Genomic DNA, 26750 nt, shown 5'->3' with positions numbered 1-26750 from the left:
TTCTTCAGGACAAGCAGATAGTGACTGCCTTTGAAATTTCCTGCTTTGTGGAAATGTCTGCTGGAAACTATGGGCCTGTAGGCCGAAGATGGATGCCCCAACGGTACAGAGGAACTTTGGGTGACTGTCCAGGCAGGGAGATGTCTCTGTCATTTCTAGAGTTTGAAAGTTGCTGATTTCTTGTTTGCTTAGGTAATATTATATCCTTCTGGAGTCTTTGAAGGAGTTGAAGAATAGTTAGTTATAGTTTTCCTTAGTTATGATATAGATTATTGTAATTTTTACTTGATAACTGTTTTGTTATATGTAATTTTGCTCCTTTAAAGTTAAAAGCCTTCTTTTTTTGTTTAAACAGAAAAAGGGGGAGTGATGTGGGAGTGTCATATATCAATCTGTTGATTTCATTGGTTAATTAAATAAAGAAACTGCTTGCCCTGATAGGTTAAAACATAGGTGGGAGGAGTAAACAAGAGGAAGAGGAAGTGAGGTAAGACTCCTGAGACAGACGTGAGATAGCTCTGCTCTCAGAGACACACACATGATAAAGCTCCGACTCAGGATGGACGTAGGCTAGAATCTTCCCGGTAAGTGCACCTTGGGGTGCTTACACACATTATTAGAAATGGGCTAGTCCAGGTGCGAGAGTTAGCCGAGAAGAGGCTAGATATAATGGGCAAGCAGTCTTTAAATGAATACAGTTTGTGTGTTGTTATTTCGGGCATAAGCTAGCAGGCGGCTGGGGTGCTGGGGACGTAGCCCCGCCGCTCCTTATTTCAACACTTAGGTAGGTGGAGAAGACAGAACTGAATTCTGGGAGGAAGAAAGTAGAGTCAGAGAGACACCATGAATCCACAGCCAGAGTTAAGACATGCTGCCAAAACTTAGTGGGTAAGCCACTGCCATATGGTGATACACAGATTAATAGAAATGGGTTAAACTAAGATGTAAGAGTTAGCCGATAAGAAGTCAGAGCTAACGGGCCAAGCAGTGATTTAATTAATATAGTTTCTGTGTGGTTATTTTGGGGCTAAGCTAGCCAGGTGGCTGGGATGAACAAGTGGCCTGTTTGCCTGCAGCAATTGGCTATACATACTCTATAATTCATATATATATATATATATGGCTGTTTATATACATATTCTATAATTCAAATACTTTACTAATTCAGAGTAGTTAGGCCCCCACCTGTGACCTTTTACTTGGTTTACTGGCAACAAGGCTCATAAGGATGAATATACTAGGCTGATTTATTATTTATGGAACAAATCTGTATATTTGTGTTTTTCTTTCACTGAGGCTTTTTTCAAATTATTTGTTATATTTAAGAGTTTTACATATATTCAAATAGGTTTAACTTTTTTTCTGTTTCTCTTTCATTTCTATTATAACCTCCTGCACCTTGGAGTGAAATGCAAACATATTAGAAACAAACAGTCAGGAATTGAAAGCAGAGGGACCATGGGTTCTCTGAGTGCCCTAACAGAGCACAGAGCACTAGTTATTCAAATGAATCCCAGAGACTCTTGAGCTGGCATTTACCTTCTTCAAATATACCTGTTTAGCAAGGTCGAGGAGCAGTCTCTGAATACCCTACGTTTACCTCCTTTATCACAGATTTCATTACAGGAAATCCTGTCCATTCTAGACTGAAGCATACATTTCTTCTCATCATACCCTCCCCTGACAGGATCTTACACAGTCTGGCTCTGAGCTCATGACACCCTTAGCTCAGCTGCCCTTGTGCTGGGGTTCCATGTGTACACTACCACACTTGCTTCTTGCTCTGCTCTTTTCTTAGAGTTGATTGTGATTTAACAGAGATACAGCTGACTCTCGTTTCAACAAAAGAAACACATTTTTACACTTGACTATAGCATCTATTTTTTTCTTTCTTCATTGTTTTTAGATAAGCTCTCATGTAGCTCAGGTTGGCTCATGTAGCTCGGGTTGGCCTCCAGCTTACTATGCAATTAAGGATGGCCCTGAATTTCTGATCTCCCTGCCTCTATCTCCTAAGTGTGGCATTACAGGTGTGTGCCACTACACTTGGTTTATTTCATGCTAAAGACTGACTCAAGGCTTGGTACATGCTAGGCAAGTGATCTACCAACTGAGCTATGCCTCGGCTCCCTGTTTTCTTTTTTCATGACATCTTTTCTCAGTTTCCTCAAAAAAGTTCAGAGTTGATTGCTTGAATATTAAGCTAAATCTATCCACTCAATGGAGAACTCCAGAAAACTGAAGAAAAATTTAAGCAATTAACACTTGATGAATCCTGGAAAATTGCAAGACCCTTCCTATTCTTGGTACAAATATGACATCACATCACTTATAGGAACACTTACATGTGATTTGCATTTGGTTATTACTCTCGGAAGGGCAGATTGGTAGCCTGTCTCTGATTAGGATTTCTGAACATATTCTGAATTATCCTTTCACCCCCCTTTACTCCCTGGGAACCCATACTGATGCGGACTAAAGCACACCCCGAGAACTACTGCTCCAGTTTGGGTGCTCCAGTTAGGATCACCCTATTTCACTTGCTAAAAGAATATTAACAAACAAAAACAATCAAAGGACAGAACGGGTCAAATTCCTTCTCACTTCTGCCAGCAGCTTCTATTTCAATGGGAGGTGATACAGGCACTGAAGAAGTGCCTGAAAGCGGGTCAGCGTCTGGTATGCATTCAAGAGCAGCCAACAACTCAATGCTGTACTGATTCTCTTGAGCACTCATGACATTTTGGTTCTCATAGTGTTCCCTTCAGTAGAAATATATGCCTGCAATAGAGTAACAGAAATAACAACCCTTTAACTTGAAAAGAAAACAGCGTGCTATGCTGTCCTTACCATTTTCGTCTTGACCACTGGCTTCTGGTGTGCCCTGCCGCTGGTCCTCATCGGGCGCCTCAGGGTAAATGATGGCCGTGTCTTGTTGGTGCAGGAACTCTTCCACATTAGGGTCATGGTTTTGTTCATTTTCTGCATCTGAGTCACACTCATCATCTTTTACTGAAAGAAACATACTCTCTATAAAAAGCTATTCTACCACAAAATTATTTTAACGTTTTTCTAAGAATTTACTTATCTTGATAGAACATACCTGAAAGCTAAAAATGTATTCTACTTATTCTTGCAATCTATTCAGTATTTGCTTTATAGATCTCAAGTGCCATAAATAAATGAAATTCTCAAAGTCCCTTTTGAGTTCCAGAGCCTAACTTCATTCCACCCACTAATAATAGCACAACTCAGAGAAAGTAATGTGGGGTGTGAGATAACTATTTCTCACTTAATGATAAACAAGGCAAAATATATCTTATTGTCTAAGTTCATTCCTTAGTTACCTACCATGAAAGTTACCTTGACTCTGACTCATTCCCACATACCCCAGCCTTTCAATTTAGTTGTGTGATTACCTAGAAAGTCAACTTAGTAATCATCTGTAGCTAGACATCTAATAGGAGCCAAAGGTATCAAATCAGTAAAAGTTCTTTTCTAAACAAGGCTTTCCTTCTTGGCTTCTGCCCCAATAGTGTTTAGTTTAATCATGGTATTATGGCGGGGACCTTCTTCTTGAGTTCAAAGGTTTTAAGAGAACCTGAATGTGTTCCCTTTGGATGCCCTGAGACCTCTAACACAGCTCTGCTGTTCCATGGTCCCTGTTTCCTCCATGGCTCCAGAGGACATCATCTACTCCATGGCACAACAAACGAGTCCACAAGAGTCAAGGCTCTTAAGCTAGACCTCATATAGACTTCAGGCTAGTTCTGTAAAGTGCCCCTTCCTAGTAGACCAAGACTGACCCTGCAAGACTGGATCTTCTTAGGATGGATCCTGTCTAGGACTTGAGAAGCAATGATACAATTACAGTTGTCACTAGCTTTTCTGCTTTATTTATTTTGATTTTTAGCTTTTTAATACAGCAATCATTTATCATTTCATGTACACTGGGAACGGTATCATTTAATCCATGCCAGTCAACACCACATCACTTAGCTTCTCCTGTATTGTATGATTTCGCTCACGTCTGTCACCATCAGACAGTCAGTCATCCTGCAGAAGGATGCTTTGCAGAGGTAAGCCAGAAACTTCTGGTTACAGTTCCTCAATGTCATCTATGCTTTCTGGTTCTTTTCATAGGATCCTTTGGTCTCACTTAATAGGAAGGGGGGAAAGGCCGTGTTCCTTCTCATCCATTGCTTTAACGAGGCGCCCTCCAAGCACAAAGTTACCAAAGTGACACATAAGCAAAGCAGGTCTCCCTGGTTACATGGTTCTGTGAGGAGTGACACATGTGACATGAAGTGTGGGAAGCTGAGAGCTGAAGCCAACTATGTAAAACTACAGATAGAGGAAGGGGGTGACATTTTCTTGTGATGTCTTCATGAACTGCATCCCTAATTGCTAGCCAGGAGGCGGCTAGAGGGGACAAAGACCATTCTCAAACAAGTCGTTGGTTGTCAAGGTCAGAATTAGGGAACTATCAATACAGATTAAAGGAGCAGATATTTAACACAAAAGCTCAGTGTGAAGTTTTCTCCTGTGCTGACATCTTCACTTTCCATTTGTGAACCTAGATAGACACCGATGGGATGCTTAGAGCAATGAAGGGTGTTTGGGGTAGAGGGCCCCACTGTCTGAAGACGAGGCTTGGCCAATACTTCTCTTAATGCATGAGCAGCTAAAGGAAGTCAGCTGTAGAAAGAGCAAACAGTGAACTTTGCACAGTGCTTCTGTCTGCAGCTATTCCCTAGTCAAGGGTGTAGCAAAATGGAAGGCAATCTCTAAGTTTCTTTTGGTTTGCTATGTAGCCCTGGCTGGCCCTGAACCATGAATGTAGACCTAATGTTGGTATCAAAGAGTCATGTCTCCAGAGCTCTACTGCCATCCTTCCCTAAGAGCCACATTCACTAGGATCTACTGTAGGTTTACTGGCTCCTGACTCCACCTCCTGTCCTGAGAGACCCTGTAGACTAAAAGGAAGGAACAGCAAAGTCCATTTAGGAGCTTCAAGGGCAGTGGTTCTCAACTTGTGGGTCACAACCCGTTTGGGGTAGGGGCAGAGAAATGACCCTATCCCAGGGGTGGCCTAAGACCACTGGAAAACAGAATATTTAAATTACAATGAATAACAATAGCAAAATTACAGTTGCGAAGTAGCAATGCAATAATTTTAAGGTTGGGGGTCACAACGGTGTTAAAGGCTGAGAACAGCTGCTGAAGAGGAACCTTCATAGGGGGGGCTGGCATTCTGCAGCTGCTGTGGCTAATACTCTGCTTTCCGCACATGCTTTTTTGAAGGGAGAAAAATCTATGTGTTAGGACTTTAAACTGAAAGAATGACTTTCACAGTAAAGAACAGAGATAAAACATTTTGAACCTGGAGCTATGGGTGGGCTGCTTGATAGTATTTTGTATGGATGAGGAAATGGTCCTCTAACTCTGGTGATAAAAGATTTATAAATCATCAAAGTTATCATTAAAGGCAACAAACAGCCCTATTTTGTGTTCAACAGCATTACTTTTTTCACTCAAAACTAAGACTTTAAATATTTCATATGACATTTTTATTTTTCAAATACTATATGTCAGGTTTAAATACCTTATGTAATTTGTAAGGTAGCATGACAAATATTTGATAACAAGGAGATCTGAATACATTATTCATGCAAGTTACACATGGCCAAGGTAAGGGACAAAACATAGGCAGTAGGCACAATTCACCATATGCTTCATTATTAATTAATTCTTTGGAATTCAAAGTTTCCTTTCATCTGAAGGAAATAGCAACTATGAGTGATAATGCTTACAGGTGAACAATATCTGTTTTGGTCACTTGCAAGCCACAGATCATTTATAAGATGCCGTGGATTGCCCTGAGGTGCATTTTAAAGTTAACAAACATAAAAAAGAAATAACATGTTAGGAATACCTAACCCAAGGCTGAGTTTGTACATACACACACATCATTTTGTGGGAAGTACATCTTTATGGAGTTCGCTGGTTTGGTTTACATCCTAGTGGTCTGCCTGGCTCATGGGCCATGGAAGAATGTTTGATGCCAATACAAGTGAGAGATGATAGCAGGTTGGTCTGAATCCACTACAGCGGGGCTGCCTTGAGTCTCGGGAATGTGTACTTTTAGCTGCCTAGGAGCTTGTTTACAGCCTTGTTTACTGTAACTGAATTTCATTTTGGTCACTGCAATCACAGTTCTTGTTTGTTGTTCTATGTTCACTCAACTCATCAACACTCATGATTACCATGTAGTTTACAGAGAACCCAGGACACTGCTTACTTTCTGTCCCTTGCTTTCCATCCTGCGGATAACTCAAAGCACGTTGGCAACTAACGACTTGGTTCAAGGTAGTAAAGTTCTGCACTTTCCTAACTTTGGTAAAAACATCATACATGTTCAAAGAATCATTTGAACACTTGATTATATTATCTGTAGATTATATTCATATGTATAGGATGGAAAGTCTGTATTATATAAGCCTGAAATTTTATATTTAAATAACTTTAAAATCTAGGTTTTTCTATAGTACCCCATATACTAAAGTTCTTTACCAGTTAAGGAGGGCAAAAGAATGGATAAGGAAACAGATTAAGCCCAGGATTCACAAGCATAAAAGCCAGTGTCACAAAAGCCCTTTTCAAGGCAAGCAATGACCTATGCACCTCCTGCAGCACCTGCCTGAGCTGCTGGCCCCAGGATTCCTTCATTTCCTGACCGAAGCCAAGAACAAGGGGTTAAGACAGATCCACACTTTTAGCTTCTGAAATATGAAAAGAAAACTGAGTTCAGATAATATGAATTTTCCTTTTTAAAAATACGTAGTGTGATTTTGAAAATACAGCTTTATAAATAAATCAGGTAAATCACTTTGTCATGAAGATATCTCAAAAAAAAAATCAAACCAGTTTTGGATATACTTTTGGAAATACACTTGCTTTTGGAATTGTAGGTTAAGTACATTTTACCTAGACTGCTCTGGGACAAGTAATTGAGAGTTCAGATTTTTCAATATTGATGCAAATAAATGAGATAACTTTGGGACAGACACAAATCTAAATATAAAATGTTTGTTTCATATACCCCTTATACACACAGTATTCTTAGAGCACCCAAAGCTGGACTGACCAGTTATGAGGGCGGGTGTATTTTGTTAGTGGTAACCTGTCATTACACACAAAGTCTCAGTTAGAAAGTTTAGATTTCTAACATAAAAGGACATTGGGAGTCTTAGGAGAACAAGACTTTATTTATACCTTTATTTATAGGTTGGAAGGTAGAACTTAGAAGTAGTAGAGATCCCCCCATTTCTCCTCCATACTACACATTCCTGGGCTCCAGGCACTGCATGAGAAGCTGCACCAATTTCTCTATTAGTCTCCACAGCATCCCATTTTATAAGTTAAAAACCAAACAAAGCTGCAGAGAAACCCTGCCTCAAAAAACCAAAAAAAAAAAAATAAATAAAACAACAACAACAACAACAAAAAACTGTTTTGGTGATACTAACAACATGCCTGACACACAGCCACTTGGGGGGAAGAGGTTGAAAGCAGGCTGACCTGACTGTCACACCCCGCCCTTCAAACTGGAGGTAACCTGGAGCAGAACTGAACCGAACCTTGTGGTGCCCAAACACACATACAAAGTACTACAGGATTCCTTCCCCTCTGCTCCTTACCATACTATAACAAACAGAAACGGAGGCCTGTAATACTCACAGGCCACCTCTGTGCTCACAGTGGGCTAATTATAAAATCTGGTACAGAATAGATGCAGAATAAAGATATTATAGATACATTGGAGCAGGAAGAATTTCTGTTTTCTATATCCAGGTACATTTTAATTATAATTTGGAATGTGCATTTACAAAAGATACAGGGTTAAAAAATGAAATGGATTTTAGTTGGAGCAGAGTACATGTCCCAGTTATAATCAGAATATTCACAAAATTATATTAAATAGCACAGTTATTTATGCCCTAATTTAATTCTACTGAAGATGCCAGTCAGAAATCCTGATTTTGATTTCTCTTAGGTTTGCCTGTTGAGAAAAAGAGCACTAACCACACATCTGATCCTCTAAGCCCGTGGATTACACAGTGGGCCAAGACCTCAGCATGTCCTCCTTCTCCAAGTTTGGCCTCTCCTTCACATTTCTTTTGCATTTTTTGAGGAAAAGGTTTTATACCTAGGTTGGCCTTGAACCCCTAGCAATCTTTCCGCTTCAGCCTTGTGAGTGTTGGGACTGCATTCTAAGCATGGCCCGCCATGCAGAGCCAGCAGATTTTTATTTATTAACCTTATTTCTTATACTTAAGGATAACCATTATATGAAAAGCAGTTAAAATATACATACTTTTCAAACAAACATGGAAATTATGTCAAAAGTTATAAAGTTTTGAGATAGTTATGAAAAAGAATTCTTGGTTCGTACTTCCCACTGGCAAAATGACATGACTTACAGAATTATAGAAGGGGCACCAAATCTGCTATGTATTTGTAAACCTCCTTCTTCTTATTGTCTTTATTTCATTATTTCTTTTTAATGTATCTACTTAAAGCATCATGGTAATTGAAAAATGGTTATAGTTACTTCTTATGTATGTCTTTTGTTTTTCAATTGAAAAACAAAACAGTGACTATGTACACTGATACTAATAGTATAGTTAACTTTTGAATATTACTGGGTTTCTATGTATAGTTCTTATATCTAATTAAAAAATCTATCTCTGATTAAATTACGTATTTTCTTCATTTATTCTCCTTCATTGCCTCTTTGTATAAGAACCTATGCTTATTAGATGATACTTCAGGATCTCTTCCCAGAGTTTTATTTATTACTCGTGATTTTATTCTTGACACTTTATTTTTTCAATTTTATGTTTAATAGACATGTATGGGCGGAGGCCAGAGGTTTGTGTTGACTGTCTTCCTCAGTTTCTTCATTTTTCCCTCCCTTTCTCCTTCCTTCCTTTTTTTGTTGTTTTTAGACAAAGCCGTATTTTTTGAGACAGGGTGTTTCAGAGAACCTGAGCTCCTCATTGAGCTGCAGGGATGTTCTCTCTGCCTGCCCAGTGGTGGATTACTACTGCACACTGCCACACCTAGTCTTTGTTTTTGCAACATGGGTTCTGGGCATCTGAACTTAGGACAAGCACTTTCCTAACTAGGCTGTCTCCCCAACCCAGTAACAGGTGTCCTTAGGGTACTTCATACCTGCTCAGTCTGGTTGTTTCCCCCAACTCCTCTTTCCTCCCTACGCTTTCCTTTCTCCTGTCTCCCTTCCCACCCCATGTACTTCCCTTTCCCTGTCATCTCACATGTGTCTCCCCATACCCCTTCCCTACAGCTTACCCCCCCAATCAGCCTCTTCCTAGTTTTCTACCTCTATCCATGCTCACTCCCCCACACATAAGCACATACAGAGCTTAGGAGCTGCATATGAGTGAGAACAGGTGGACGTTGTCATCCTGAATAGGGCTTATCTGTTCTAATATAGTGTTTTCTATCCATTTTCCTACACACTCAATTTTCTTTATGGATGATGTACACACATATCATATTTTCATTTTGCATTTAATTTGCTGATAGACATTAGGCTGATTCCATCTCTTTGCTACTGCGAATAGGGAAGCAATGAAGATGGAAGTGAAGGTATGTCTGTAGTCACATCGGGAAGAGTCCTTTGGCCATATGTCCAGGAGTGGCATAGCTGAATCATACGTAAGTTCTACTTTTGGTTTCTTAGAAGCCTTCACAGTGATTTCTATAGTGGTTGCAGCAATTTACCCTCCCCCCACAGTGTATGAGGCCTTCCTCTTTACCCATATCGTTGCCAGCACTTGTTATCATTTGTTCTCGTGATGATACCTACTCTGACTGCAGTGAGTTGGAGTCCCAACATAGTTTGTATTTTCCTGATGACTAAGGACAGCAAACACTTTTACAAGTACGTACTGGCCATTTGTTTGTAGTTCTTCTTCTGAGAACTATGTTCAATTCATCAGCACTATATGTTTATACCCGTGTTTAATTTCTGTAGTTCTTTATAATTTTAAATATTAATCCCTTCTCACAATTATATCTGACAAATATTTTTTCCTGCTGACAGTTTCCTTTGCTTTAAAATCATAAGTCTCTCCTCTTTCCCGCACTGGGGTGGAACCTGAAGCACTGAAGACAGCTGACATAGTGCACAGAGAGACTGCGTGAGGCTGGTGTAAAGCGTGAGCTCATCCATCGCTGCACAACAACAGACCCCAGCAATCTTCTCCTTCCTGCTTTTCACAGGCCCAGCATGAGGGTGGACGCACAGAGACAGCACTGCCAAGTGTGTGTACCAGAATTCCTCTGGGTCTCACTTCTAGTTCTTGGAATGCAAGGGGAATAAAGCAACAAAATCTATTTGTATACAGAATTTTTTCTTAGAAGACACCGAAGTCCATTCCTTATGATGGTTACTTATATACAAGTTTATAAAGTAATGATGGGCAGGGGATATGGCTCAAAGGTGGAACACTTTCCTGGCAAATGTAAGGAAAAAGGGGAGGAGGAGAAACGGGGAACTAAAAGAGTGTCCTGAGGGTTGTCTGCCCAAAGTGAATATATAAACAAGAAAAACTTCTTAGATTAAGACTTTTCAAATAATGGAAAAATATAGCCTGGTAAGTAAGTTTTATGTTACTCATGACCAATGAAAAGGAACAGCATACAACACACACAGTAATCAGATGAATCACCAAGAAATTATGGAGAGTGAAAACAAGCTGATTCAAAAGTTTATACTGCATGCGTCTATTTATGTCATTCCTGAGGTGATGGCAAGAATAAACCAGTTAGTGGGGGGATGGAAAGGAGTGAGGAGGAGGTGAGCAGAGAGTCTCGGGGGCTGGAGAGTGCTGCCTTGATTGTGAGTGTTAAATGTTAGTATTTTGGTTGTGACTTCAATCACAACTTTGAAGAATTGGGGGAAATCATATAAAGAGCACACAGAGTCTCTGAATTTTTATGAATCTATAACTTTGTGAAATTTCTACAAACATGTAATTGCATAAAATTAAAGTTCAATTAAAATAGGTCAAGCAAAAATATCAGAAACTTACACATACAGCCAAAGAAGTAACAAGTATTATTTTAGCCATGAAATAAACATGTTTTGTAAGGAAAACAAAGGTGGCAAACACAACTCATTTTAATTAAAAATCCAGAGGTTTGCTTGCAATTGGAGGGCAGAGCCTGTCAGAGTCAGGACTTATTATTTAGCACAGGTGCTGACCTCTCCAACCTGCATCTGAAATTCATGCTCATCCATCCATCTGTAATCAATGCAGATTGTCATAGGAATGTTTACAGCCATCTCTAAAGGGCAGTGAAGGGCCTGCATCAGCTTTTATATACCTGGCCAACAATACTGACCCACTGAGGGGAACCTATGGAGAAAGCAAATGCCAGCAAATTCCTGAATTCAAACTCAAAGTATTGAAACTTTGATTGGTACTAACATATTTCACCAGAGTTTTCCAGGCTATTTCTTTCTTTCTTTTTTTTTTTTTTTGGCACTTTGTATCTTTTAGATCCTAACTCTATACCAGTATCTGTGGTACAGGCTGAGCATGACCAATCTGAAAATCCAAACCAAACGAACCCTTCCACCACCCCCACCAAGCAGTTGTGGTACTCTTTGACCTGGTTGGCCACTCCACTTTAATCTTATGGACAAGAAAGTTTCTCTTCCGGGGTCTTTGGCTTCAGCCCTGAAGTACAGACAATGAAGAAGGTAAACCGGGAGTAAGGGGAAAGCTGCCTACTGAACGGCACGAGTCCTCCTCCTTGTCTTCCTATGAGTGCAGCTGCAGGAACAGAGCCAGGCAGAGAAAAGTCCCAGATAGTTTCCAGGGAAGCACAGTTCTGGGGATTGAGCTCATTAGATTGTAGTCAGCTGTTCATGTTGTGACACTGCCCACAGACTTGACACACAAATACAGGCTAGCTCACGACCCACATTCCAGACTGACCACTGCGCAGTATGCACAGGACAGACCCAAACAGCACTGTGACCAATGAGGAAACCAGAGCCCACAGAAACAGTTTGCTACTTACAGCCTATGTAACAACTGGGTATTTTGCCTGTGAAACCTCATGTCTCAAAATAAATAAATAAAAAGACCAAGAATCTCATACTACTCAAAAAGCTTGGGATTCAACCAAGAATGATCTGGCATGTGACAAACCAACAAAGTGTCAACCAGCAAGAGAAAAAAAAAATAACAAAATCCGCAATGCAGAAAACAGAGGCCATGACTTTCAGTTAAACATTTTAAGGCACTGAGTATGAAAGTGCTTTAAGAAATAAAAACAAGCAATCTTGTCTACTTCCAATATCCAGGAGGATGACTATATGTTTTTCTTTGGGTTCATCTTTTTATTTAGCTTCTCTAAGGTCACGAATTATAGGCTCAATGTTCTTTATTTATGGCTAGAAGCCATTTATGAGTGAGTACATACCACATTCCTCTTTTTGGGTCTGGGTTACCTCACTCAGGATAGTGTTTTCTATTTCCATCCATTTGCATGCAAAATTCAAGATGTCATTGCTTTTTACCACTGAGTAGTACTCTAATGCGTATATATGCCCATACTTTCTTTATCCATTTTTCCATTGAAGGGCATCTAGGTTGTTTCCAGGTTCTGGCTATTACAAATAATGCTGCTATGAACATAGGTAAACAAATGTTTTTGTAGTATAATAGGGTATCTCTTGGGTATATTCCCAAGAGTGGTATAATTCGCCTCCTATTGGGCCTTAGTGGAAGCTAAATGTTTGACAATGGGTCACCAAGCTACCATGCTACCTGAACATCACAGATTGTGTATTACATGATCCACCAAGTCATGAAGTAGGACATACACAGTAGCTATCTATTATCAAATGGAAGTGGCATACATGCAATTGGGCTCAAATAGGTTTTGAAGACACAAACAAATTACATGAAGAAGTTGCTCAAATGTCCATGGTTTCTACTCCTGTTACAATGCCATCTGCTGTCAACCTCATTGACTGAGGAAGAGAGGAGTAGGTCTGGTTAATTGATGGCTAGTATGCAGGCACCACCCAGAAGTGGACACCTGTAGCATTTCAATCCCTTTCTGGACAACCCTGAAAGACACCAGAGAAAGGAAATCTTCAGTGGACCAAACTTCAGGCAGCACCCAAGATCAGACATTTTGTTTGGAAGGAGAAATGGCCAGATGTATGATTGCTTACTGATTTGTGGGCTACAGCCAAATTATTGGCTTGAATATCAGGGACTTGAAAAGAGAATAATTGGAAAACTGGTGAGAAAGACATCTGGGGAAGAAATACATTGATAGGCCCCTCTAAATGGGCAAAGAATGTGAAGATACTTGTGTCCCAAGGAAATGCTCATCAAACGGTGACTTCAGCTGAGGAGAAGTTCAATAACCAAGTAGATAGGATGACCTGTTCTTCAGACAGTCAGTCTCTCTCCCCAGCCATTCCTGTCATTGTCCAATGGGCCCAGAGATAGGGGTTATGCATGGGCTCAACAACATGGACCTCCACTCACCAAGGATGACCTGACTACAGCTGCTACTGAGTGCTAAATCTACCAACAACAGAGACCAACACTGAGCTCCAGATATGGCACCATTCTCTGGGTGACCAGACAGTGACTTGATGGCAGGTTGACTATGTTGAACGATGTACTCCATGGAGAGGACATTTTGTCCTTACTTGAGTAGATCGTTATTCTGGTTGTGGATTTGCCTTTCCTATATCTAACACTTCTGCCCAAACCACCTTCCATGGACTTACATAATGCCTGATTTACTGATGCAATGTGTGGTATTCCACAAATTATTATTTCTAACCAAGGAACTCACTTAATAGCCAGAGAAGTGTGACAATGGACCCCAAATCATGGAATCCACAGGCCTTACCATGTTCCCCACCATCCTGAAGCAACTGGCCTGATAGAAAGATGGAAAGGTCTATTTCCATCTTTAAAAGACAGTTACAGTCCAAGTAGGTGGCAGCAGGGTTCTCCAGAAGGCAGTATATGCTTTGACTCAGTGATCAATACATGTATGCATTCTCCCATAGCCAGGATCCACAGATCAGGAACCAAAGGGTGGAAAGGCGAATAGTTCGACTTATTATCAACTGTAGTGACCTACCAGGGGAATTTTTGTTTCCTACTCCTGTGACCATAAGTTCTGCTGGCATAGAAGTTTTGGTCCCAGAACAGGGAGTGTTCCTACTAGGAGCCACAACAAACTGTGGAGCAGGATCAAGTGGATTGACAGTTACAGGAATGATTTAATTAACTAAGATATCCATTCACTGCTCATTATTTGAGAGCTGACCATGAACTAACTAGAAATTGTGCTAGGTGCTAAAATATGACATTGCAAAGGTTTTATCAACCTCAAATACAACTAAAGGGAGAGGAAGTTTCTGTCCTGCTTGATCCCACAGATGTTCAGTCCCAAAGAAGCACACAAAGGATTATATTAATTATAAACTGGTTGGCCTATTAGTTCAGGCTTATTACTAACTACATCGTACACTTAAATTAACCATAATTCTTGTCTCTGTTTAACCACATGACTTGGTACCTTTTCTCAGTGAGGCATTCTCATCTTGCTTCCTCTGCATCTGACTGGTGACTACAAACTGAGCCTTTCAATTTACCAGAATTCTCTTAGTCTGGTTGCCCCACCTATACTTCCTGTCTGGCTACTGGCCAATCAATGTTTTATTAAACCAATACGAGTGACAAATCTTTACAGGGTATAAATGCATCCTCCCATAGCATTCTCCCTTTGTTTTCAAAACAAGATCTTGAATCTAATCTCCTTTGTTAAGCTTTTTATTTCCTGACCATTATACATAATAACTTATAGACAACACTCTAAACAAAGACACATTCATAATCCATTTTTGGGGAATGTGGGTATAGTTTTCTAGGCTACTTATTGCTGATTGGGGCACTGGTAATCTTATGGGAACCCAAGGAAAATTTAGGATTATGGTCAAGTCCTGACTGAAGTATTCTACGAGGCTAGAACATCTCAGCCAGCAATTTTGAGGCTGTTCTGGATGTAGAATTCAGAGGAAACTGAAACAGAGGTGCTCTAAAATGTTGGATCATCTGGGCCATCCATTCCCATTGGAGATTTTTCAGGGAGTCTTCCTCAATCAAACCTTATTTTTCTTAACCCAGAATGAATCTACAGCCTCCCATTTCCTGGGGGAAACAAAAGCAAAATCCTTTCCAATGTGACACATGTCCTGGTTTCCATTTTGAGGTCAGTGCATCTTTAAAGGATATCAGCTGATTTAATTCTGTAGTTTTTTCTTCTATTCAGTATCTTTCTTGTTAATCTCTCCCCCAAAATTACTACAAGTTCTTTGTCAGGGTTCATTGTCTTCCCATAAGTTGTTAATTTCATCACTAGCGAATAGTACTATAATTAGTGTTGGGTCTATTCTTGCTAATTGGTCATGTCTCAATTTTCCTTTTAGAATTACCTCCGCAACCTTTTCCACATGAGTTTTTATGTGGTAAAAAGATCCATTCTAAAATAATATCTGCCCTCTGCATTAAAATTCCTGTAGGGGAAAATTCTGAGGATAACATGACCAGAATGCAGTTAAGATTCAGATCCACATGATCCAAATGTGTATTCTGTTCTTTCTAGTCAATCAAAGTCAATTCTCTCTCAGTTTCGGCTAACTCCCTGGGATTATTTAAGTCCTTATCACCATCTAAGGTTTTATTTAAATGAGTCAGTTCATCAGGTTTTATCCCAATAGTGAAACACAGTTGAGAAATGTCTCCTAGCAATCATTGGAAGTCATTAAAAGACTGCAATCGATCTCTTCTAATTTGCACCTTTTGGGGTCTAATTTTCTGTAACCCTATTTTATAGTCTAAATGATTAATAGTATCTCCTTGTTGTCAGAGGCCACTCATTTGTTTCCCAGCTGCACAGACCCAAAATAAGCACTCAGAAATTATATTAATTATGACACTGCTTGGCCTATTAGCTTGTACATATTTCTAGCTAACTCTTATATCTTAAATCAATCCATCTCTATTAATCTGTGTATCGCCATGAGGTCATGGCCTGCTGGCAAAGTTCTGGCATCTGTCTCCTCAGGCGGCTACATGACCTATCTCTGACTCTGCCTCCTTTCTCCTAGCATTCAGTTTAGTTTTCCCACCTAGTTCTATTTTGCCCTATCACAGGCCAAAGCAGCTTCTTTATTCATTAACCAATGAAAGCAACACATATACAGAAGGGAATCCCACATCATCTCCTCTTTGTATTTTTCCAGGAGGAATTTGTAATCCTCAACAAGGCTAAATTTTCTTTATTTCTTCAAACATTCTTTCTAAAGTATCTATATTTGAACCTGATAGCAAAATATCGTCCATGTAATGATACACTATACATTCACGAAATTGCTTATGTATCATTTCCAATGGCTGACTTACAAAATTTTGGCACAGGATAGGGCTTTTTAATATTCCCTGTGGAGGAACCTTCTACTGATATCTTTTAGGAAGCTAAGAATTACTGTAAGTAGGCACTGTGAGGGTGAATTTTCCTGTCTTTTTCTTGTAAAGGTATACTGAAGAAACAATCTTTGAAATAAATACCTATAAGAGGCCATCCTTTAGGCAATAGGGAAGACAAAGGAATGCCAGACTGTAGAGAACCCCTTATTAGCAGCTCTTAAATCTGTTACCATTCTCCATTTTCCAGATTTCTTTTTAGCAACAAATACAGGAGAATTCCACAGACTGGTTTATTCTTCAACATGCTCAGTATCTAGTTGCTCCTGTACCCACTATTCTAAAGCCTGGAGTTTCTCTACTGTTAAAGGCCATTGCTTAACCCATACAGGTCTGTCTGTCAACCATTTTAAAGGGAGGGCTGTGGGTGCCATTGAAATATCAGTAGCTCTTGTACAACCTGAATAGTTGGTAACTGTTCTTTATAAAACCTTCTAATATTTTTTTCTGAAACTTGTTAGTTTATGGCTTATTTTTAAGATTGGGGAATTTAATCTGAGTATTCTATTGCTGTAACAAATCATGTCCCCACAAAGCCATTGTTATGTTAGCTACATATAGTTTTAATATTCTTCTCTGTCCTGGCCCTATACATTCAACTCATCTTGTGCTCAGCTTTACCTGAGATAAAGTTCTGATCCCTAAAAACCAAACATTTATATCCTGAAGAGGCCAATTTGGATGCCAAGATTCTGATAAAATCGTTGTTACATCTACAGCTGTGTCTACGAGACCTTCAATGGCAATGCCATTTATTTGTATTTTTAATTTTGGTCTTTGTTCATTTATAGAAGTTAGTCAAAATACTTGCTTTATGGCCTCTCCTGAATCTTTGTTCTCTTTTTTATAGCGTTTCTATCATCCAGAGAAGCATGGTCTTTTTTTTTTTTTTTTTCCCAATAGGCATTAGGTTCTTTAATTGTTCTGGGAATGAGTTTCCTCTATGATGGCTGAAAGTGGCAGAATTGGATTTGGCAAAGCAGCCAAATTTGGCATAAGGAACTGCAAGGCCTCTCATGGAGTTTCCCAATGGCAAAGGATTACCTTTGAATATTTGAATATTTCTTGTTGACCTACATTCATTAGTCCAATGCCTACCTTTGCTACACCTTCTGTATAAACCAGAAGGCAGGTGTTGGCAGACCTCTCAGGCTTTTAAGTGGATTTAGCTGACCATGTTGGTGCCAACTGTTGGCAGAGGCTGCCAGTTCATTTCCCGACTGCCCTGACTCTAAATAACCACACAGAAACTATATTATTTGCAATACTGCTTGGCCAATAGCTTAAGCATATTTTTAGCTAGCTCTTATATCCTAAACTAACTCATCTCCATTAATCTATGCACTGCCACGTGACTGTGGCTTACTGGGTAAAGTTCCACTCAGCGTCTGGTGTCTGTCTCCAGCAGGGTTACAAGGCTTCTCGCTCACTCTACCTGCTCTCTTCTCCTCTCTCTGCTTGGAACCCCTGCCTTGTCCTGTTCTGATAATCCACTGGCAGAAACAGCTTTCTTCCCACACCAGGAAGGGGCATTCTAAATGGATTATTCAAAAAAAAATTTTCTAGGACTTCCCTGTCTAAAATCCCTTTTAATGTGACCTTGCTTGCCAGAATTGTAACATTTGACATTTTGATTTTTCTTCAAACCTCTGTAAATCACCTCTCCTATCCATGTATCATCATGTTCATGAGATGCTATATTAACTGTATCTCGGATCCATTCCTCCAGAGGTGCTGACCTTACCTTTAATGGCCAAATTATCCTTTTTCATAGAGAATTGGCACTCTCAAAAGTCAGAGATTCAATTACAATTTGTCTAGCTTCTGAATTTGATACCATTCTATTTACTGCTGAAGTCCATCTTTGTAAGAAAACTGTCAAGGTTTCCTTTGGGCACTGTATAACTTTAGCAAATGACTCATTTGCTATCCTATTTCTCCAATTCTGTCCCAACCATTCACAGCTGCTGTGCAACAGTGGCATTCAATACAATGGTGATGATGAGTAAAATCAGCCAAGTTACACATTTCCAGACATTTATGTTCTTTCATTACCATTCCATTCTGTGAGCTAAAAGACTTAAGAATAAATAACCTGCCTATACACAAGAAAGTTGCCATTTTTTAACCAAATACCAAAAGTTTCGAATTATATGACTGTCCTATGGCAGCGCAGATGTTAATGGCACAACCACCAAATTCAGACCAGCAGGCTTTAAGCCTCTGCTCATACAACAGTGACCCATAGGAAAGTATCCACTTTTGTATTTGTTCCTTTATCTACAAAGCAGGGTTGTTACCTGTTTCACTGTCTGAGAGTCAAACACAGTGTAGAACATGGGCAAACAGAACATTCACATACATACAGTAACAGTGCACTATGATGATTATTAACATCAGACTGTGATATGTGGGCTGCGGAGAAATTTTTACATGCATGTACATGTATAGTCTATACAATAATGCCTTCTCAAAGATGTCAACATTATAATTCTCCAATTCTACAAAAAACACCAATGATAGCCTTTGCTGGAGAGGTTGTGGAGTAAGGGGTACACTCATCCATTGCTGGTGGGAATGAAAACTTGTGCAACCACTTTGGAAAGCAGTGTGGTGGTTTCTCTGGAAATTTGGGATCAACCTACCCAGGACCCAGCAATACCACTTTTGGGAATATACCCAAGAGATGCCCTATCATATTACAAAAGCATTTGTTCAACTATGTTCATAGCAGCATTATTTGTAATAGCCAGAACCTGGAAACAACCTAGATACCCTTCAATGGAAGAATGGACGAAGAAAGTGTGGAATATATACATATTAGAGTACTACTCAGTGGTAAAAAACAATGACATCTTGAATTTTGCATGCAAATGGATGGAAATAGAAAACACTATCCTGAGTGAGGTAACCCAGACCCAAAAAGATGAACATGGGATGTACTCACTCATAATTGGTTTCTAGCCATAAATAAAGGACATTGAGCCTATAATTTGTGATCCCATAGAAGCTAAATAAGAAGGTGAACCCAAAGAAAAACATATAGTTATCCTCCTGGATATTGGAAGTAGACAAGATTGCCGAGCAAAAATTGGAAACTTGGGGGTGGGCGTTAGAGGAAATGGGGAGAGAAAAGTGAGAAGGGGAGGATAGGGAGAGCTTGGGGAAATGGGATGCTTGGGATAAAGGAAAGGTGGATATGGGAGCAGCAAAGTATATATCCTAATTAAGGGAGCCATCTTAGGGTTGGCAAGAGATTTGACTCTAGAGGGGCTCCCAGGTGTCCAGGGAGATGTCCCCAGTTAGTTCCTTGGGTAGCAGAGGAGAGGGAACCTGAAATGGCCCTATCCTATAGCCATACTGATGAATATCTTGCATATCATCATAGAACCTTCATCTGGCGATGGATGGAGATAGAGACAGAGACCCACATTGGAGCACCGGACTGAGCTCCCAAGGTTCAAATGAGGAGCATAAGGAGGGAGAACATCAACAAGGAAGTCAGGACCGCGAGGGGTGCACCCACCCACTGAGACAGTGGGGCTGATCTATTGGGAGTTCACCAACGCCAGCTGGGCTGGGACTGTAAAAGCATGGGATAAAACTGGACTCTCTGAACATGGCGGACAATGAAGGCTGATGAGAAGCAAAGGACAATGGCACTGGGTTTTGATCCCACTGCATGTACTGGCTTTATGGGAGCCTAGCCTGTTTGGATGCTCACCTTCCTAGACCCGTGGGAGGACCTTGGACTTCCCACAGGGCAGGAAACCTTGACTCCTCTTTGGACTGGAGAGGGAGGGGGAAAGGAGTGGGGGGAAGGGGAGGGAACTGGGAGGCGGGGAGGAGACGCAAATTTTTCAATAATAATAATAATAAAAAGAAATAAAGAGTAAAATATGTTTAAAAAACTTAAGTGGCAAAACAAATGTGTAGCTGTGATTAAGGTCACAGACCTTGAGATAGGGAAAGTTTCCTGGATTATGTGGGAGGTTGGGTGCTCATTGTGGGTTTTTAACAATGGAAGAGGGGGCAGAAGAGTGGAAGATGAAATGGGAATAGTAGGAGAGTCCGACGTGAGAGGTACCTGACTTGTTCTGCTGCCTCTAAAGATTCAGAAAAGGGTTGCGACTTGATGGAGGAAGGTTATTGGTTAAATAAACTGCCTTGGCCCTGATAGGTAAGAACACAGGTGGGTGGAGTAAACAGAACAAAATGCTGGGAGGAAGAGGAAGTGAGGAAGAGAAATCATGCAGCTCTTCTCAGAGCCAGACGCGATGGAGCAAGCTGCCAGGTCAGACATGCTGAATCTTTCCCGGTAAGACCGATGTTATGTAGATTATTAGAAATGGGTTAGGCAAAATATGAGAATTAGCCCGTAAGAGGCTAGAGCTAGTGGGCCAAGCAGTGTTTAAAAGAATACAGTTTGTGTGTTGTTATTTTGGGGCATAAGCTAGCAGGCGGCCGGGGTGCTGGGGATGCAGCCCCGCCGCTCTTATTTCAACAGCGACTGTTACAGAATACAGGATGACCTGGGAGATAAGTCTCTGAGTATGTCCCAGGGATGGGAGTGGGGGAGGTGGGGAGTTATTTTGACTGCTTTAATTGAAGTGGGAAGAGCTGTCCACTGTGGGTGGTACCAGTCCCTGGCTGGGATTCTGGACTATGTGAAAGCAGCATGTGTTCATGCATCTCTGTTCCTGACTATGGACACCATGTGTCCAGCTGCTTCAACCTCCTGTCAGCTCAATTTCTGAGCTTTGACGGGATGTACCGTGAACTGTGAGCAAGAATAAACCCTTTCTCTCTCAAGCTGCTTTTGTCGGAGTGTTTTATCACCGCAACAGGAAGAGAAACTATGATGTGAGTCATAAACCAAGGAATGTAAGTGCCCTCTGGGGGCCAGAAATGGCCCAGAGCCAGCAAGGAAATAAGGTCCTTTCATAATCAAAAGGACAGCACTTCTGCTAACGTCTGAGAAGAGACACTGCAATGGCTGTAAGAAACTAATATGTAGAGTTTGAACCATCAAAGTGTGGTACTTTGTCATGGGAACATAGAAAACACAGAACTGACGAGATACTATTAGTGCAGGGACAGGAATGAGGATAGCAGCTATTTTCTGCTAGTCACAGGGAAGATGTGCTCTTGTTTCCATTTTGCTGCTTTAGTTTTTCCAGACACTGAATCTGACACTCTTGTTGGAGGCCATAAAAAATACAGAATGGAATATGATATGGTAACTGTTCTTAAGATATTTCTTTATGGATGGGCACTAATGGCATAACCCAACTACCAGCCTGCTGTTAGCTCTTTGTATGAGTGCCACATTTAATGTGTACATATTTTCTGTTGGATTTAGTAGAAAAAGAAGATAGACTACTTTGGGATCACACAGACTTGGTTTCTTGTTCTTCCATTTAGTTTCTGAGTTAATAGCTGTCATGCAGCCCTGTTATAAGAATGAAAAGACTAATATACTGAGGAAAGGGAAGGAAGATTCACCTGCTCGTGAACACTGATTTTCCATAGTGAATGTGCCAGCATTTTAACTGATGTCGGTACTTGACAGGCTTCCCAGTTTTCAATGTTTTAGGTAAATGACATGTTTCTTTTCTTTTCTTTCTTCTTCTTCTTCTTCTTCTTCTTCTTCTTCTTCTTCTTCTTCTTCTTCTTCTTCTTCTTCTTCTTCTTTTTTTTTTTTTTTTTTTTTTTTTTNTTCGAGACAGGGTTTCTCTGTGGTTTTGGAGCCTGTCCTGGAACTAGCTCTGTAGACCATGCTGGTCTCAAACTCACAGAGATCCGCCTGCCTCTGCCTCCCAGTGCTGGGATTAAAGGCGTGCGCCACCATCGCCCGGCTTAATGACATGTTTCTTAAAATCCAACCAGACCTATTAAAAAAAAATCTCAAAGAAAGTAGGAAAAGCGTGATTTCTATTGATCCTGATCCCAGATGTGGAAGCAACCATGAAGTGTCAAGGGCAACAGGTCTGAGAATCACAGGTCTGATCCTCCTGCAGTATAGAGATTATATAAACTCAGTTGTTAGGCTTCCACATTTTCCTTCTGTTCTATTAAAGATTTATCTAAAAAGTTGAAAATTCAACTTTTCTCAGAGAAACAGAACCCAATAAAATGTTTTATGATTTATTTTGATCAGGTTATTTAAAGGCCTTTAATTTGAAACCTTTTAGATTTATAAAGAAATTATAGGTATTTTGTCTACTCTTTAATCATCTCCCCTTCTCCAAGCATGCATTAACAAGTACTATAGAAAACACTGCATTGGAACTTCATTGAGCAACTGGCTTTCTCTAGCACCTGTGGAAAACCCGGCATCCCCTTTGCCTTCTCAGCAAAGTATACTGATCAAACACCACGGTGTGTTCACACCATGTCCTCTTGAAGCTATGGTGACCTGAGACCCCACTCTAAGGAAAGAACACTTTGACAGCAGAGCAGGCAGCTTTGATCAAGGAAGAGAACCTGCCACTAACAATGCTGCTAGTTAGCTCTGTCCAGCAGGATGGGTACTACTCTGTGAAGAAAGCTCCTTTTGTGGTGACTCAAATTCTGTTGATGATTCAGGACCAGGGTGATTAGATCAACCATATCCAAACTAACAGACCACATTTTAAATGAGGTAAAGCCTAGAATTCTCACTTTACATAGGTTAGAAATAGAGTTTCTGTTGAAAATTATATGTGTTAACTGGAGAACTTTGTTTCTAGAAGTTTTAAGTAATTTTCAGTGCTTGGGAATATTATCCACAATGCAATGAATGCTAACAGTGGATCAATAGTAGCTATGCAGGAGGAATGTACAACTCTATACATCCTGTGACTTGAGTATTAAATTGACCATAAGATCATGTTGAATATATATTTGTAGGTACCATATATATAAAATAAATTAAAAACTATTGATCATCTCTAGGCTGGCTTTGCTAATTTCATGTATTCATATTTTTAGTTATGTTCATCCAACCCTCAGAGATAACTGAAGAAACTACAGGAAGAGGACATGTGACTGCATATCCCTGCACACACCTCTCCTTTTCCTAGATCCTTCATCTTTTTCACCCCTGTATTAGTCAGGGCTCTTATATGGGGATTTAGTAGAGTGGCTTACAGGCTGTGGTTCAGCTAGTCCAACCATAGCTGTCTACTAACAAAAAGTCCAAGAATCCAGTAGTTCAGTTCATAAGGCTAGATATCTCAGTTGGTCTCCAGTATATGCTGGAATCTCAAAGTAATGGGATTCAATGCCAATGAAGCAAAGGACTTGCCATTAAGAGCAAGGGCAAGCAGGCAAAGAGCAAAAGTTTCCTTCTTCCATGTTCTTTATAATGGCTGTCACCAGAAGGTGTGGTCCAGATTAAAGGTAGATCTTCTCACCTCAAAAGATGTGGATTAAAAGTGGGTCTTCCCAGTTCAAATTATTTAATTAAATGATCTCTCTTAGGTGTGCCCAGCTGCTTTCTGTTAGTTCCAGATATAGTCAAGGTGACAACCAAGAAAGGCCATCACAATCCCCTTCTGTTCAGGAAGCTTCTAGTTTCATGTAGGGAGGTTCCTTTATCTGAAAATGTCTGTAGTTTCTCTGGACCTAGAGCCCTAGGCTCACAACTTTCAGCATTTAAGAAGTGAGCTACACCCGGCTGGCCTCCAGAGTTTCTACGAAGTGGCTGTCACTCAACTGGATTTTCCCCACAACCACAGTCTCTCGCATTTGTCTCTGTCACTTTGCCTATCCTTAGTGTTCAAAGGTTTGACTATGGTGTTTTCTGGCATGGCTTCTCCAGACTAATTCTATTCAGGTTGGCTATGGTGTTTTCTGGCATGGCTTCTCCAGGATTATTCTAGCCAGAGTTGACTATGGTGTTTTCTGGCATGGCTTCTCCAGACTTATTCTAGTCAGGGCACAGTTTTATGTCTTTTATCAAATATTAGAACATTTCAGTAATTTTTCTAAATATTTTTTCCAGTTCTGCCTTCTCTCTCCTCTTGTGCTGGAGAGCTGATGTCCTAGAGATCAACCCCCAAAGTACACGGAGGCTCCCCTCTTTCTTCCCACTGTCCAGACTGTTCCACTTGCACTTTGACCTACCACTCCCTCTTCCTTCTGCAACCGACTCTTGCTATTTTTTTCTGTTATTGTTGTTAATGTAATTTTCAGCTATAACTTCATTAAGTGCCTCTATTTTCCCTGCTTTGGATGGGTGGGGCTTTCTGGTTTTGGTTCCAAGCCATGTTCATAATTGTTGATTTTTACTCTGCTGGCTTTCATTCCTGGTCAGAAAGTCCCAATACCAGTGTCACTTAAGTTCTGGTTGTCTTCTGCTCTCTGTATTCAAAGTGAAATTTACTCATTCAAGGTAACATGTATTTTAGAAGGAAACATGGATGTCTTTGGTTATCACTCAAGAAGACAGACAGTGGCTCTTATTTAAGTAACCAGCAGAGAGGCAGAGGGAAATGCATTCCAGGATACTCTCTCAGCATCTGCTCCCTGATGGGAAGAAATGGTTTCTTGGAAGAGGCTGCTCTTTCCTGCATAGCTGATGACATCAGTCTTTTCCTCACGAGCTCCGTCTGCATCACCCTGGATGGGAAAGGCTTCATTCCTGACTTCAAAAGAGACCGAGAACCTGCGTGAGTGAAGCTCTTGGGGGCTGACTCTTCAGGAGGTTCCTCTGCCTACTCAGTAAGATGACGGGATGCTTTGTTGCCACTTGGTCTTGTCTGCCACCACTGTGGTAAGGGTTGGGATGCTTCTCTTTAGTGAGACTAGAAGACAGGCCTCCCCAACTGAGGAACCTGAAGTTTCCTCTATGGTATTTGGTTATCTACAAGTTTTCTGTGTCACAAGGCTGTTGCTTTCCTGAATTCTGGCTAGAGAGAGTTTGAACTACTGTGTCATGTGTGTGCCTGTTGAGGTTCTGGACCAGGCTTCTTCAGCACACAGTCTCATCTATGAGACAAAGTGAACAGAAAATCCAAAGACTCTACTCATATGCCATTATTTGGCTTTTTGAGGTTTCTGCTCCACCCGCCCCCCCCATACTTACCAGGAAAAACAGAGAAAAATTTCTATTCCATTCTTCCAGAAGCAGAGATTTCTATAGTTTTTAAAAACAGTTGATAAGGGATTAAATGATTATCTTTCTTTAGTTTTTAGATATTTTACTCATGAGCTAAGAAAACTTAGTATTTTTAATTTGCTGTATTCTCTATTCATGTTTTAGGAAAAACAAACACTGCAGAGGAGGCTTTTACACAGATCATATTTCATAAGTGTATTACAAAGGTCAGGTAGAATGTCACAGAATTAAAGACGAATATAGTAAGTAATTTAAACAATGTAATACCCAAACAGTGTCAGATAAAAATGACAAAGAACTGAAGCTCTCAAAATGAAAGGAAAAGCAAAAAAGGGAAAACCCATTTTTTTTTCTGAGATCATGATCTTATAATTCAAAAGGAAAATGTTTTAGGGTACTCTAGACATCTTCTCTTCAGCATGTAGTGTGGGCCTCAGAGGAGAGATACAAATCTCAGTAACTCACAGCCCCAATCACAAAGCAGCTGTGGATACTGGCAGGTAGTTTAACATGCATTGTGTTAGGGAGTTGAGGTTTAAGAGGAGAAGACAGAAAAGGAAGAGGTGGTTCTGCAGGCAGGGGGCAGGACATGGGCAGGACAGAGGGAAAGGATAAGGAACAGAGGGATGATAAGGGCCAGTTTGAGAGGGCTACTATAAGGGACTAACATTTGCATTCAGATCCCAAGGCAACTAGGAGCTGCAGGAATGAGTTGATCTCTTTCAGAAAGCATCAAGCTCAAGATCCGCAGACACCCAAACCTATGGTACAAGTCTTCACCAAAACACTTGCTGTCCTATTGTTGGTTTCCAGCCGTATTCATAGTTGTTAAGGCATTTTTACCATACTAGCTTAAGTTCCTGGTCAGAAAGTCTAGAATCAGGGTCATTTTAGCGCTGGTGTTTTTGATCTCTGAGAACAGTGAAAACTGACAGGTAAATGCATCCACTGTGTATCTACTTCTGACCTTCTGCCGTAACTTCAGATAAAAACAATTAATTTCAAACTAGAGAATTTTATAT

The 26750-nt window shown here is 40.4% G+C and overlaps 1 protein-coding gene across 5 annotated transcripts in view; it reads right to left on the bottom strand.

Moving 5' to 3' along the window:
* Positions 1-26750, bottom strand: part of Zeb1 (zinc finger E-box binding homeobox 1) — a 179527-nt gene that overhangs the window by 19306 nt on the left and 133471 nt on the right. For all 5 annotated transcript variants that reach the window (XM_050152529.1, XM_050152526.1, XM_050152530.1 and 2 more), the window contains one exon: positions 2851-3012. In XM_050152529.1, coding sequence (XP_050008486.1) covers positions 2851-3012 — 162 coding nt within the window. The remainder of the gene's footprint in view (positions 1-2850; positions 3013-26750) is intronic.

Source organism: Alexandromys fortis, unplaced genomic scaffold (assembly GCF_014885135.2).
Source record: "Alexandromys fortis isolate MF-2015 unplaced genomic scaffold, M_Fortis_MF-2015_v1.1 scaffold_54, whole genome shotgun sequence".
NCBI lineage: Eukaryota > Metazoa > Chordata > Mammalia > Rodentia > Cricetidae > Alexandromys > Alexandromys fortis.
The sequence above is the reverse complement of the archived record's forward strand: the minus strand, read 5'-3'. Positions and strand labels throughout refer to the sequence as shown.